The sequence below is a fragment of the Trifolium pratense genome, linkage group LG7 (assembly GCF_020283565.1).
Source record: "Trifolium pratense cultivar HEN17-A07 linkage group LG7, ARS_RC_1.1, whole genome shotgun sequence".
Lineage (NCBI taxonomy): Eukaryota > Viridiplantae > Streptophyta > Magnoliopsida > Fabales > Fabaceae > Trifolium > Trifolium pratense.
The window spans coordinates 32,526,086-32,541,539 of record NC_060065.1 but is presented as its reverse complement, the minus strand read 5'-3'; the positions used below and the strand labels follow the sequence as shown (position 1 = coordinate 32,541,539).

Below are 15,454 nucleotides of genomic sequence, written 5' to 3'. Positions count from 1 at the left end.
CTAATGCTAGTCGCTGTCTATTTGAGTTGATTCCTTGTTGTATTGAAACGCTTTTGATAAATTAAATGAATTAAGTTTGTTATTGTCAAAAAAAAATTGTCCACACTCCTCGTTTAATTTAAATGTGGTCATAGAACTCACCTTAGGCAATGTATTTTTTTCTTCATTTTGTTGCTTAATTTGTTGGATCTCTTGAATGGAATTAAAATTAATTAATGGACGGTGAATTGTTAAGCAATATCGTTACGGCTAATGTTTTAAATTTTGTACTTTGAATTGCATAGAGATGAAGTACGTAGTTATATATTTATTTTACTTAGAGTTAGGGTAGGTTTTTTTTATAAGCAATGTTAGTTGTTAGTATTACAATATTATGATAGTTTTTTTTTCCTTTGCTAATACTTAAACCCTGGACCCCCTGCTCCTTAACCCTTAACTCAACTAGCTTAACCAGCTGAGCTACACATCCCACCCTTAGGCAATGTATTTTTTCTTCATTTTGTTGCTGTATTTTTTTTTGTATAATGTATTTTTTTGTACCAAGATGATTTATTGGGAGTCTCTCATCCTCGTTTAATTTTCGTGTAGTTTGGGCTTAATCCGCTTTCATTATACAAAAAAAAAAAAATACTATTTTATTTGTTGGAGTTTTAAAATGCCTTCAAATTTTCCTATAAATTGTGCCCCTCACCTTTCATTCATCAACCACAAAAAAATTAAGTACTTCAAAATAGTTCACTAAGCAAACATATTCTAAAATGGGTTCAAATAGTGCTGCATCCATTACCATTCTCATCCTCTCCCTTAGCATCTTCTTCTTCACCACTCTTAGCTCCGCCCAAGCACCGACTGTGTCACCATCATCACCACCATCACCACCACTACCACCACCACCACCACCACCACCACCGATTTGTCCTAATTTACGTATCTGTGCCTCTCTGTTGAATGATTTCGCACGTGTTGTAGTTGGCTCTCCACAATCTGAGCCTTGTTGCTCCCTCATTGCTGGTCTTGCAGATGTGGATGCTGTTGTGTGCCTTTGTGCAGCAGTCAGGGCTAATGTTGGGGGAATAAACATTAATATTCCCGTAAAGGAAATATTAAGGGTTTGTGAACGTAATGCTCCCAATCTCGCTGCATGTGCATAACTTATATTATGCGATATATGGACGATTCCTATTATACTGGCCTCTAGTCCTTATTATAATAAAAAGTTTACTTTTTAAGTTTATATAATATTTGATGTATTTAGTCTATATTATAGAATAGATACATTAAATATTTTATGAATCTAATAAGTAAAATAAAAAATATATATATATTGATATTAAATAAAAGTATGGAGCATGGAATTGAAAACTCTTGTAAGTCTTACAATTAACTTCTTTGTTGTGTGTTATTATGAGCAAAAGTTTACTAAAAAAAAGTTCTTATGTAGTGCATAATCTTTTTGTTTTATAAACAAAGACACATTTTATTGAAAGTTATCAGTTAACTCAATGCTCCATCTATCTGCTTTCCAATCCAACCATATTTGAAAATTTGAATCCCATATTTTGTGAAGAATTTAATTTATATGCACCGTCGATGTAAAGTTATTTTGCACATGCGTCCAATAATATACCGACACATTATGTATGGTCATTAAAAATACATGATGTGTCACATTCATTAAATAATGTGACAACGCGTCTTTGGATGTATGTGTAAAAAAAAATTTACACCGACGGTGCACAACAATTAAACTCTTCTGTGAATTCACTAACAAACAAGTGACTCGTTGTTTATAATCCATCAAAACACAAGACGGAACAAGGACCAGGATATGGTCTGTAGTAAAATAAATCCGGAATTTCACACAGTAATTAATTACAGATATTGATATTAGATTGGTCGGTTCATTTTACATCAATATATAAAATCAGTACAAAATAATCTCAATCTTTAATTCAAAATCATACGGTTATATTACAGTGGAATGCAGTAAGTGCGTGTAATTCTGTTCTGATGCAACAATGTTGGTGCAAGTTCGGAATAATTCCTCTCCTCCATAATTCAACCCGAGTTAAACGTAATGAGTTGGGATCCTCTCCATTTTTTATTATTTCTATTTCTTCCATTACTAAGTTTTTAAATATTTTGAATGCATAAAAGTAGAGCTGTCAAAATGGGCTAGCCCGAATGGGCCGGCCCGCCAAGCCCGATTTTTTTCCGGGCTCGGGCCTTGAAAATCCTAGCCCGAATTATTTCCGGGCTTTTTAGCCCGGCCCGACAAAGCCCGATTAAAATATGGGCTAGCCCGAATGGGCCGCGGGCGGCCCGCAAGCCCGAAAAAATTAAAATTAAAAATAAAATAAAATATAAATATAAATATAAATAATTTATTTCGGATGATTTGAAATTAGTTTGTAATATAAATTATAAAATACCGTCCGCTACTTAAGTAGCAGGAGTAAAAATAGGGCACCCAAGAAACTCGTAGGTAGCGAAAGAGTAAAAATAGGACGCGCGAGAAACTCGTACGTAGGGGATGAATAAAAATAGGGCGCGCGAGAAACTCGTACGTAGCGGATGAGTAAAAATAGGGCGCGCGAGAAAGTCGTAGGTAGCGGATGAGTAAAAATATGACGCGCGAGAAACTCGTAAGTAGCGGATGCGTAAAAATAGGGCGCGAGAAACTCGTAGGTAGTGGATGAGTAAAAATAGGGCGCGTGAGAAACTCGTACATAGTGGATGAATAAAAATAGGGCGCGCGAGAAATTCGTAGTAGCGGATGAGTAAAAATAGGGTGCGCGAGAAAGTCCTAGGTAGCGGATGAGTAAAAATATGACGCGCGAGAAACTCGTAAGTAGCGGATGCGTAAAAATAGGGCGCAAGAAACTCGTAGGTAGTGGATGAGTAAAAATAGGGCGCGCGAGAAACTCGTAGATATGGGATGAGTAAAAATACGGCGCGCGCGAATTATATAATATTTATAGTGGATGAGTAAAAAATAGGACGCGCGAGAATTATTAATGCTATTTATATAGTTGAGTTTGAGCACTAAAAGTAAAATAAAAAATAAAAAAAGATAAATCGGGCCGCCCGAAAAGCCCGACTACCCGTACCGGGCCGGGCTCGGGCACTAATTTTGGTAGCCCGTTTTTATCCGGGCTTTTTAGCCCGGCCCGACGAAGCCCGAAGCCCGACCGGCCCGAAATTGGCCGGGCCACCCGTTTTGACAGCTCTACATAAAAGTAATTTCTGTTAGAGTTAATTTACTAATTAATCATTTAACATGCTCTCTATAACAGATTAAATCCATAATCTTACTTTAGTGCGGAAGCCAAATAAACATATGAGCGAGCATGTATATAAAATAGGATCTACGACATGTTGATTTATCAAAGATTGGTGTTAGGAATACCTGGATGACGAATCTATTAGATGAACTAAACCGTTGTAATCCTGAAACACAAAGAGAGACGGACGACGAGCATCCGTTGGCTTGTGGTTCTTCCTCAACCAGGACTCCTTATGCCTTTAGGACTCTTCAGATGGGAAGAAGAGTCAATATGCAGTGTGTCTGGTATATTGGGGACCATAGCCTATATATAGTGTGATGGCCAATTAGGGTTCCCATTATTCCGAAATGGACCATCCTGACATCCACTCATATTGAGCCCATATCCAATTAATTAATTAATTCTAAATAGAAATCTAATTAGTCTTTTACTTTATTTGACCACTTAATCAATTAAGGCTCCTAATTGATAAATAGCTAATATAATTATATATAAAGATATTTGCCCACATAATATTATTGGAATATTATAAAATATTCCAACAATCTCCCACTTGGGCTACATATCGTTATAATTATATCATTGTTCCTTAGGCGCGCATCCGAATGCTATTTATCTTTAGATTTCAACTTTACAATCTGGTCCATCTCATACATCAATAATGGGACCACCGCGACTGTCGTCACTAACGTATAACGTGACGGAACCCCGACGACCATCACATCAATGTACTTGACGACATAGATCTGATATGGATGAGTGGCATGGAAATTTCATGCAATGTGATCTCTAAATCATGTCTATTTCCAACTGGTCCAACTGAAAACTTTAGTGAGATCAAACTGAAGTTTGCAAATTCAATATTTGCACAAAAGATACAGAGCCGGTTATAATAATAATAACCTCAAACTTTATTTCTGCAGAAAACCTTAACAAAATATGTATCAGTGTCAAAACCAAAGTTAGAACATAACAAATTAGAGACTCACTAATCCAAGACATCCTTAGTGACAAAAATAATATGAAAGACCTTAGGTGTCACGTCTTTGATTAGTGAGTCAGCTAGCATAAACTTTATCTCTATATGTTCTATCATTCAATAACAACTAATAAGTTAACAAACTTTATATAATAGTTGTTGGAACATTATCTGACCGACTTATATCACAATATAACTTGAGTTGTCTTTCAAAAACTTTTGCTTTATGCAACCAAATGACATAAATACTTACAGTCAGTTATTGAGTTAAAATGTCCATTATATATAGACATCCAAAAAGGGATCAGAGTCAAACATCCTGATGATCTCCAAATTGTTAGATCTCCGATATGTGAGCACAAATTATTGTTCTCTATAACAATCTTTATGGTTGCCTCATTTTAACAATTCAAATTTTGAATTGCTCAAGTATCTGCAAAATGATCTTATCATGTACACTATTTCCGGATGCGTATAAGTAAGATCGTACATAAGTTTCTCAAAGCTGAAGCATATATGAAAATACTTTATTTTCTAAATTTTCAGATTTTTCTTTTGAGCAATGATTGAGACTAGATAGTCTCCCTTTATAATTAAGACAATTCCTTAGTTTATTGACTTTCATGTTGAATTTACTTTCAACTTTATTGATACAACTCTTTTGTTATACCCGAATGATACATTGAGAATAATTTCTAAGTATCGAAATGTCTAATACAAAAGAGATGTGCCCAAGATCTTTTGTCACTAAACTTTTGTTAGTGATTTCTTGATTTTGCACAACAATCATATATCAGTGTTGACTAAATAAAATAAATTCGATACATTAAATTTAGAATATAAACATACTCTCACTGAACCTGTATAATCCACAACTCTCCATAATATACATCTCAAAAACCAAATGAGACAATCACCTTATGAGACTTTTGTGGTATCAATAATGAGACAACTTTCTTAACAAATAAATGGATTTCTTTTGTTTGCACATTATCTACTTTGTGTCTATTGACATAAAGTTTCATCTGATTGCACTTTATTGTGTTTCTTAATGTTGTCATTAAGAAACACTATCTTGATATCCATCTTATTTAGCTCCAAAAACTATAATAAGTAACAAGTGTCGTGACTGTCCTAATAGAGTTTTCAAAACAAAACGAACACGAATTCTCTTTTCAATCAATACTTTATGACACTTCATACTTTAATTTTTGAAGGTATTGAGTTTGATCTTCATGAATTAATCTCTTAACTTAATTGAGAGAAAGAACACTAATGTCCTTATGAGGATCCAAATTTACTATATAAATAGTAACTATATGGATTGATTTAGAACCAATTCTTCCTCACTCAATTTTGTTCTTTTACCATATCTCTCCCCCAAACTCAATATCTTCAAGAGACTTTGCAGTTTCCGTCTCATAATGTTCATTAACATGGGACCAAAGTTTATATTTCTCAAAATTTTCAACAATTCTAGATTGTCACAAGTCATAACTGAATTGACTATAATAATATTTGTATTTAAAAGACAAATTGAATCTCTAGTTTAAAATAACAATAAAGAATTTATAACAATAGAACTAAACTTAATTCAATTGATGATTCACCAAATTGTCTTTTAAATACAAATATAAGTCAGTAACAACAATCTAACAAATAGTTGAAAAACCATCAATCTTCACCGACTTATTTTCCCGCCAGATTGATGTGTCTTTCAACATCATTGGAAATTTGTCAGTTTAGATCAAATTTTCTTATTATTCTTTATTTGCCTTTATCCTTTGAGGTGTTTACATAATGAACACTATTTTATTTTTTCTTGCTTCAACTGTTTCTTTATTGCACACTTTATGAAATGATTCTATTAAAGAATCATTTCTAACTTTAATACTTATAAGACTAATTGTGCAAATAGAACACTATATGCTAAATTTTCGACAAAGTAACTTGATTGTCAAAATTATATCGCTTTAGCAAAATTAAATAGTTACCAAATGTGTTCATGAGATTTTCTTTGCTTAATAATTTGAATGAAATATTATCTCTCCGACGAGAGCTTATTTTTCGCTTCATTGCTTTAGAAGCACTTTAATTTAAGCAAAGAAAACATGACAAAAAATTATGTCATCTTAAATAATACCTCAAATGTCTCTGGAGTTCAAAACTTTATGATCATGACCTATGTCATTCGGAGTATACTCGCCTTTTATACTTGAATCTCACTTTAAAGTTACCGAATAGTGAGAGAATTTGAGTTTCTCCATCTTGAAAATTCTAACATGATTTTGCAGATACATAAACTATATTAGTTTATAGAGAACCAAAAAAATTACTCACCAGAATACCTAATGCATCATTGATGTCAAACCCTTAAAAAATAACATCAATTGCTAGTGGTATTTTGTGACAATGATCAAACACTGACGGTCAATATTGACAAATAATAAATCCTTATAATCGTCACATGTTTACCATTATAAGTGTGAATGCAATCCACTAAATACTTGTATGGATCTACACTAACACGACTTTATTAGGCACGTCAATTAATTAATATAGAGACGTGCACTTCTTTATTTGTAAATTATAAGACAAACAAGATATCAAGCGCACCATCAATCCCCAATCTTTGATTGTAAGAATTAACTGCAAGTGGTACTCTCAACGTAATGATCAAACATTGATAATAAGTCCTGTCAGATAATGTGCGTCTTTGACACCAACCATTATCCACATGGATAAACTTAATAATTACCACACATTTACCATCACAGGTATGTATATTATTCGGCCAAACTGCACGTCTTCCTTTTGGCCGACTGTAACAGCTCGCATGAATAATCTCATACTACATCTTTTATAATTTCAATTGAATATAGTCTACACACCTGAGGTTGCTTTAGGCAACTTTTGTTTCAACCAACTCAAACAAAATTACTAGACAATTTAATAAATTGAATATATATGTATGTAATTATTCGGCCGAAATATTTTGCATGAATAATTTTATACATCCTTATGTGATTATAACTGAATCAAATCTACGCAACAGAGATTACTTTTGCAACATGTTGTTTCAACCAACTCAGCCAAAATCACTAGACAATTATTCGGCCGAAATATTTTGCATGAATAATTTTATACATCCTTATGTGATATAACTGAATCAAATCTACGCAACAGAGGTTACTTTTGTAACATGTTGTTTCAACCAACTCAGCCAAAATCACCTAACAATTTATTAAATCAAATGGGAAAAGTCTTAAATTTACAAGGCACTACTCATAAAATGTAGGCCGTATTCCTTTATGACACCGCTTGATAATAATAAGATTATTCGGCATCCCTTAATGTGAGAACAAACTCACAAGCAAATTGAAATTAACATGAAATATATCCGAAGTGCATAATAAAAGAAAATTATTGTAGAAACATAATAACAATAAATTCAAAAATCACAATCATGCTATAAACCAAATATTTAATTTAAAATAAAATTAAATCCTTATATATACCAAAGAATATTCATGCTACAATCGATTCACATATACTAAATGATTCTTTAAATAAAAGAATGAAATTTTATACTTGTATTTTTCAAAACAGAAGGAAACCAAAACTTTATATTCTATAAATAAACAAATAATTATAAAATCTATATTTTCCCAAAATTTAAAGAATCAAACATTAATTTCTGCACATACCAAATTATATCAAAATATTTTGAGAATCCTTATTGATTGCTATTCATAATAAACCAAATATTCATATGCCTTAATTCTCAAAAAATTAACTTTAAGTATAAAAGTAACCTGCGAATCAATAACAATTTGTTGTTTGCAAATTAGGTCAAATCTAAATAAGTTTAACTTTCAAATCATCAAAATTAACTTAATCCAAAATTCCCATTTGCTATGTAACTATATATGGCCAGATAGTATAAGTCAGACAAACCGAAAGCTTTGATTTGAAAACCGAAAGTCACCCAAATTATATTAGCTACATGTTAATTACACCGTATCTGTTGGATCTTAATTAACACCCAACAATTAAAAACACAGAACAACACATAATGGAAATTCTAGAAATCCACATAATCCAAAATTAGCTAATATATTCCCAAAATATGTGACCTTATTAACAATATTGTATACCAAAAAATCCTCAGTTTTTAAAAATTCTTTAGTCATAAAATTGTTTGCCTGATGAAACCCGTTGATAGTCACATATGCATAAAAGGAATAAATCTAACAAATATATGCATGATACACGATTAACAAAAGAATCGCATATGGATTTGAAACATAAATTAATCCTTAATAATGGCCGCAAACCTTATTTCACAAAACTGTCTCGAAGGAGATCATTATTCATATCTTGGATTTTTAAGCTAGAGAGGCAAACTATTATATAATAATCAAAATTTAATTTGCTAACAATAATAATTATAACCAAATTGCCTTATACCGTATGCAATTGCAATCAACTGAATCAAGAATTCAGCGTCCATGCGAAAGGGGAAGAACCCGAGACTTATAGCACACTTTACCATAGTGATCCTTATAAGCATGAATGGAAAACTTAAGTCATACTCTCATCTATGCACATGTTTAGCACACGGCCATTAACAAAATGTCAAGATTCATCCAAATTAATAGGAAAAAAAAAAACTTTATTTTCCCCACAGTCCCGTAATTGATCTTAATCAATACCAAAATTTAAGATCATCAAATACTTGAATGAATGAAAAATTACTTTTGTAAACTTCTATCTTTACAAATAAAACATATAAAAGGATCAAATCTTTTATATTTGATTAAAACTGGATATTTATACATCGTATATGTTTACAAGCTAAACAACCAAATTATAAACACTCACAAGCAGCTTCCCGACCAAATTAGAAATTCAATCGGTTACCAAAAGCAAACAAAAAATTTATATCGCTGTCTATTACTTTATAATTTAGGGTTCATACAAATTAGGAAGAACAGAAAATTCAATTCATGAACAACAACAAATTAAGTTCAGCTTATCCCAATAAATCAAACATGAAGACATGCTCTGATATCACTTGTTAGAGTTAATTTACTAATTAATCATATAACATGCTCTCTATAATAGATTAAATCCATAATTTTACTTTAGTGCGGAAGCCAAATAAACATATGAGCATGTATATAAAATAGGATCTACAACATGTTGATTTATCAAAGATTGGTGTTAGGAATACCTGGATGACGAATCTATTAGATGAACTAAACGTAATCCTGAAACACAAAGAGAGACGGACGACGAGCATCCGTTGGCTTGTGGTTCTTCCTCAACCAGGACTCCTTATGCCTTTATGACTCTTCAGATGGGGAGAAGAGTCAATATGCAGTGTGTCCGGTATATTGGGGACCATAGCCTATATATAGTGTGATGGCCAATTAGGGTTCCCATTATTCCGAAATGGACCATCCTGACATCCACTCATATTGAGCCCATATCCAATTAATTAATTAATTCTAAATAGAAATCTAATTAGTCTTTTACTTTATTTGACCACTTAATCAATTAAGGCTCCTAATTGATAAATAGCTAATATAATTATATATAAAAATATTTGCCCACATAATATTATTGGAATATTATAAAATATTCCAACAATTTCACCTCATTTGCATTTATATTTTCAAAACTATATAATAATGGGAGATTCTATGGTGCAGTCCTATTTTGGACTTTTTTGGTGCAGTCCATTTAATTGACCAATAGAATATTAATTAATTTCACATCAGCGCAAGTTCATGGTGAACCTTAGAAATTTTTTATTTATTGTACATCAGTCCCTCATTTAGTTAATAATAATTTACAAAACGGAAATTAATGCGAGTAAAAACGGAAAAAATTCCTCACAATTAATAATAATCTTATGAAATTAATGTGAGTAATTGTCAAAGAGAAAAAAAGGGAAAAAACATTGAAGACACGATGACCAAAACGGATGCTTTGAATATTACTAATAATAACTGTGAGCAGGATTCTTTCAAGGTGATTGGATAAAAGTGGAAACGAAAAAAAGAAACAAAAAGTCTAACTCATCATAAGATTTCAAATAAATCGAGTAACATTAACAGTTGATATGAAGAGAGACACATGTACTCGCAAAAGAGACGATCTGAAGGCAAAATAGATTTTACTAATACCGCAAAACTTGTTTGCCTCTTCAAAAAAAAAAATTGTTTTTGAGTAAAAAAAATGTTTTGTTTTAATTGTTTTTAGTTTTTTACAATAACAATTAAAATTAAAAACAATTTAAAGATTGGGGTAATTTTGTAACTTTTAATATGATAGGGACTTAATTGCAATATTAATAGATATGAGAATACATGATAAGTACTAGTACCACATAAGTGGTATGTACCATATAATTCAAAGTGTCATTGATTGAGTCAATATTGCTTTCTCATTTGTTAGATTTAGGACTGCACCAATAAAGTCCAAATCAGGAATGCACCATAAAATTTTCCATATAATAATAGAAGAAATGGAAATAATTGGAAATGAAGAGGATATTGACTCGAACGTAATAGTAATTTGAACAAACATAAACATATTTTTTAATGAACTGATGACGTATCCCACAAGCAAATTCAGTAAAGTTTTTTGTTCTATTATGTTTTGCACAAAAATAAGACCTGGTCCAGTTTTTCTTCCTTCGCAGGATCATAGAATTTCCCTTTTATTAAATAAAAAATTCAAAGTGACTTAAATACAATTCAAGTTCTCTAGACGAAAAGAACATGCAATGAAATGAAACTTCGTTCGAAGTGCACCAAAATTCTCAAGTCCAGCTCAAGACACCATTGTTAGAGCTAAAGTAATTTATATATGATTCTAGCCTTCAATAATTTTGATGATAACTGTTGTTTTCGATTTAAAAATAGGTTTTAAAAAATATGCCACCAAAAAAATTATCGGATTGAGTCGCACACTAGATCATCTTCTTTAAGACGTTTTTCAGCACTATATAAAATTGTGCAAAACAGATGATCAATCACGATTCTCCTATTATAAAACAGCTACTATTATGATTTATGTACTATTGCAGGAAACACTTTTCATATCGGGTAAAAATACTTTTCACATCGGTTGCAAAACCAATTTGAACACAAGTGATGTGGTAAGTTCAGCACTTTTAACATGGATAAAGCCCCAATGTGACCACTTGAATATGGCATAAAAGTCGCTCTTAATCAAAACTGAGAAAGAAAATATTTAAGTTTTTTTTTTTTTTTTGTTTATAAAGAGGTTAATTAGCTGCGAAATTCACAACATTATATGTTAAAAATGAACAGTTTTTTAAATAAATTATGAGTTCGAATTCGCACTTTAGCATATTAAATATCCCTAATTTTCTTAACCATCTAGGTTTTTTAACCATCGATCTAAGTTATGCTTACAAGAGGGTAAATTTTGATAATTAAAGTTGCTTATGAACCTCAAATTTTCTCCATGCGGTCCATGTCTTCCTTTCCCTCCCCCCAATGCAAACTTGAAAAGTCGATTTTAAGAATCTAAACTAATTATGCCTATATGGTCCAAATTAGATAGATCGAGCGTATAATTATGCCTAAATTAATTTAAACTAAATTAATTTGTGTAATCAATCGTCAGTTGGTTTAGTGGTGATTGACACGGGACTTGGTAGAGAGGATCACAGTTCAATTCTCCGCCTAATCATAAGAGGCTGAAATCACTTGATATCAGAACTGATCCCGAACCAAATTAGGCAGTTTATTGGATTGTATACTAGTGGTAAAAACAAATAAAAAATATAAAATAATTTGTGTAAAAGTTTTATTTTATCCAATCCAATTGATGATTTATTTTACTTCGTGAACGAGATAACAGTGAAAATATTTTTAGATAAACGAATAATAGAATTTTAAAAATTAAACATATCATAGGAGGAAGCAAATATAAACGCAATTGATATAATTGAGAGAAACAAATGAATAAATCAACACATGAAAAAATATGAAAAAATGTTTTAGGAAAATGCTAAATTCTTGAAAATTATTTCACAAGAGCCTAGCAGCGAACAATGTGGCACCGTGTGTTTTGATTATGGTTCGATCTCTCTCCAATTGTTCACTATCTTTCTCCAACAAAAATGGATTCACCGTCGGTCCAAATAACATTGCATTTTTGAAAACCAATTTGAGATATGAATGTCATTAAAGGGTTTAGTTGTGTACAAGTGTTTTTTTTCCATCTTTCCATTCTGATGTCTTCCTTTTGCTCTACTATACTATTACCATTGGGAATCGAGATCCTTGTTCTTTTGTATAGTCCAAATATATTATAGAGTTTGGATAAAATTTCACAGGTGATATAATATATAAGTAGTTCAACAAAAAATATCAGATTTTATCCTAAACTAACCTCTAAGAATATAAAAAAATTTGGCCAGAATCCAACAACTGTCCCGACTTGCTCGGCCTTCATTCCACCCATGTCATAGCTTCATAGCTTTATCATATTGATTTTGGAGTTTGATTTATTTGGCTTCACTTTCATTTCAATACATTGAGAAAAAAAAATTAGTGGCAGCAAGCAAAGTTTGTAGAAAATCAAAATATATATTACAGACAACAAATACAAGTGATATAAGGCAAACAGTTACAATAGTTTATTTTATTAAAAATTATAATAAATGTTTAAACTGTTTCGTGATAAGAATTCCTTAGCTACATATAGCAGCTCTGAATATTTTATTATAAGCAAATTACACTGCAGTTTCTTTATTTTATTTTATTTTAAATCCTCGGTCTTTTTTTTTAATATTTTGGTCATTTATATTTTTTTGCAATACTTTAGTCTTTATTTTTTATAAATAAATAAGATAAGAACTAATGTGTTACAAAAAAAAACTAAAGTCTTAAAAATAAAAATAAATAAAGGATTAAAGTGTTAAAAAAAAAATAAAGGACTAAAGTATTAAAAAAAGTAAGATAAAGAACCTCCGATATAATTTTTTCTTTATTTCACATACTAAAAGTACTTTAATTACAAGGACACTTACATAGTGTGCTTCACGAAGAATAATATAATGTTAATACAAACCACACACATATGTTTAATCACAAAAAGAAGATGTTACTCCCTCCGTCTCATTTAGGCATGGCAATAAAACTCATACCTGCGGGTATCCGCCCAAACCATACTCGTTTTGACGGGAAAAATCCGAGTTGACTGGGTTTGAGTTCGGGTTTGTGTTTTTCCCGATTTCAAAATATGGGTTTGGGGCGGATAATGGGTACATTGATACCCACCCCGAACCCGTCCCCAAACCCGCCCGCTTATACTAATAATTATATTTCACCTCTTTTAAATTAGAAACGCTTAAAGAATCTCTTAAATTACATTCATATATTTATTTTTATTTTAAATTTGAGTATTAAACAAATCATTTTGTCTATTTTTTTTTCTTTATTTTAAAAAATATTGTTGAGAAAAAATAATTTTGAACCATTTAACTTTTTTTTAATAAAAAATACTAAAATACAATCTAAATTCATGTGAAAAGAGGCGTAATGGGGATACCCGAAACCCGATGGGGATACCCGATACCTGTTGGGTATGAGTTTGGGGTTATCATTTTTATCCCCGCTCGAATTTGGGATGGGTTTGGGAAAACCAGAACTTTATGGGTTTGAGTTTAGGGAGGGCAAAATTCGTCCCCGCCCCGCCCTATTGTCATGCCTAGTCCCATTTTAAATGACATATTTGACTATTTCACACACTTTAAGAAAAATGCATAAATAAAGGAGAGAGTTGTACAATTACTAAACTACCCTTTACCTTTTTCATTACTAGTAGTAATGATTAAATTGGTTGAGTATGCATGCCACACATAAACAGAGGTCCACATAAAGGGTAAAATTAGAAAAAAAATCGCTTTGAAAGGTGTATAGTCAAAAATGTCATTTAAAATGGGATGGAGGGAGTAATATTTATTTATTCTTTGTTTTAATTTCACTTACCTAACAAACAAGGAATTAAATTTAATTTTCTTGCCTTGTTTTCTTCTTCTTCACAAGTAAATCACCTTTTGTTTTGTCTTTTAGCCCCTTCAACTTGACCAAAATACAAGACTTGTAGTCACTTCAAAAATAAATGTTGGCTAAAAACATTTTGCCTATAAATATATATTGTATACCTTACCTCTCCAAATTCATTCATCAACCACAAGCAAACCTAATTACTTATTCAAAATTTTAAGCAAACATTTTTGCAATTTGCAAAATGAATTCAAAGAGTGTCACACCCTTTGTCATTTTTTCCCTTAATCTCCTTTTTGTCACTACTTTTGTCTTGGGTGCCAAATCACCACCACCTAAAATTTCTCCTTCCACACCCCTAACACCTATGATATCTCCATCCACATTGGCACCGGAACCAACGACACCACCACCTACCACACCTCCTTCTACACCACCATCAATTCCTGCGACACCTCCCCCTCCCCCTCCCCCTCCTCCTCAATTGTATCCTAGACCACCATCTAAGTGTCAAATAGGCCTATGGAACTTGCATGTTTGTGCTAATTTGTTGAATATAGTGAATGTATCAATTGGACCACCACAAACTAGAGAATGTTGCCAACTCATCGATGGCCTTGTTGGTCTTGAAGCTTCTGTGTGTCTTTGTACTGCACTCAAAGCTAATATCTTTGGATTAATTAATATTGATCTTGATATTCCCTTTGGAATATTCTTCAACCGGTGTGGGCGTGTTAGGCCTAATTACATATGCAGTCGTTAAGAACATAAAATCTATGAACAATGGCCCATGCATGCCATTGCTAATGGACGATTCGTAGTACACCATATTAATTAATGTTGTGCCCATAATTAATAACGTCCATTATATTAACAATAATATGGTTGTTCTTGTATACCAAAAAAAAAATGGTTGTTCTTCATTGTAATATCGTAAAAGTTGTTTAATAAATGAGTTTAATTGTTGTGCACCGTCGGTGTAAAAGTTTTTTACACTTACATCCAATAACGCGTTGCCACATCACTTAATGAATGTGACACTTCATGTGTTTTTAATTACCATACATGATGTGTCGTTATATTATTAGACGAATGTGCAAAATAACTTTACACCGACAGTGCATATAAATTAA

The 15,454-nt window shown here is 31.8% G+C and overlaps 2 protein-coding genes across 2 annotated transcripts; both read left to right on the top strand.

Annotated features, from left to right (window-relative positions):
* The first annotated feature begins 713 nt into the window (after nucleotides 1–713).
* On the top strand, nucleotides 714–1,247 carry LOC123899063 (pEARLI1-like lipid transfer protein 1). Its single transcript, XM_045950117.1, has one exon. It carries the CDS (start codon nucleotides 759–761, stop codon nucleotides 1,149–1,151), a length of 393 nt encoding a protein of 130 aa, XP_045806073.1. The 5' UTR covers nucleotides 714–758; the 3' UTR covers nucleotides 1,152–1,247.
* Nucleotides 1,248–14,515: 13,268 nt separating this feature from the next.
* LOC123899047 (pEARLI1-like lipid transfer protein 2) lies at nucleotides 14,516–15,268 on the top strand. Its single transcript, XM_045950100.1, has one exon. It carries the CDS (start codon nucleotides 14,566–14,568, stop codon nucleotides 15,082–15,084), a length of 519 nt encoding a protein of 172 aa, XP_045806056.1. The 5' UTR covers nucleotides 14,516–14,565; the 3' UTR covers nucleotides 15,085–15,268.
* The last annotated feature ends 186 nt before the right edge of the window (nucleotides 15,269–15,454 follow it).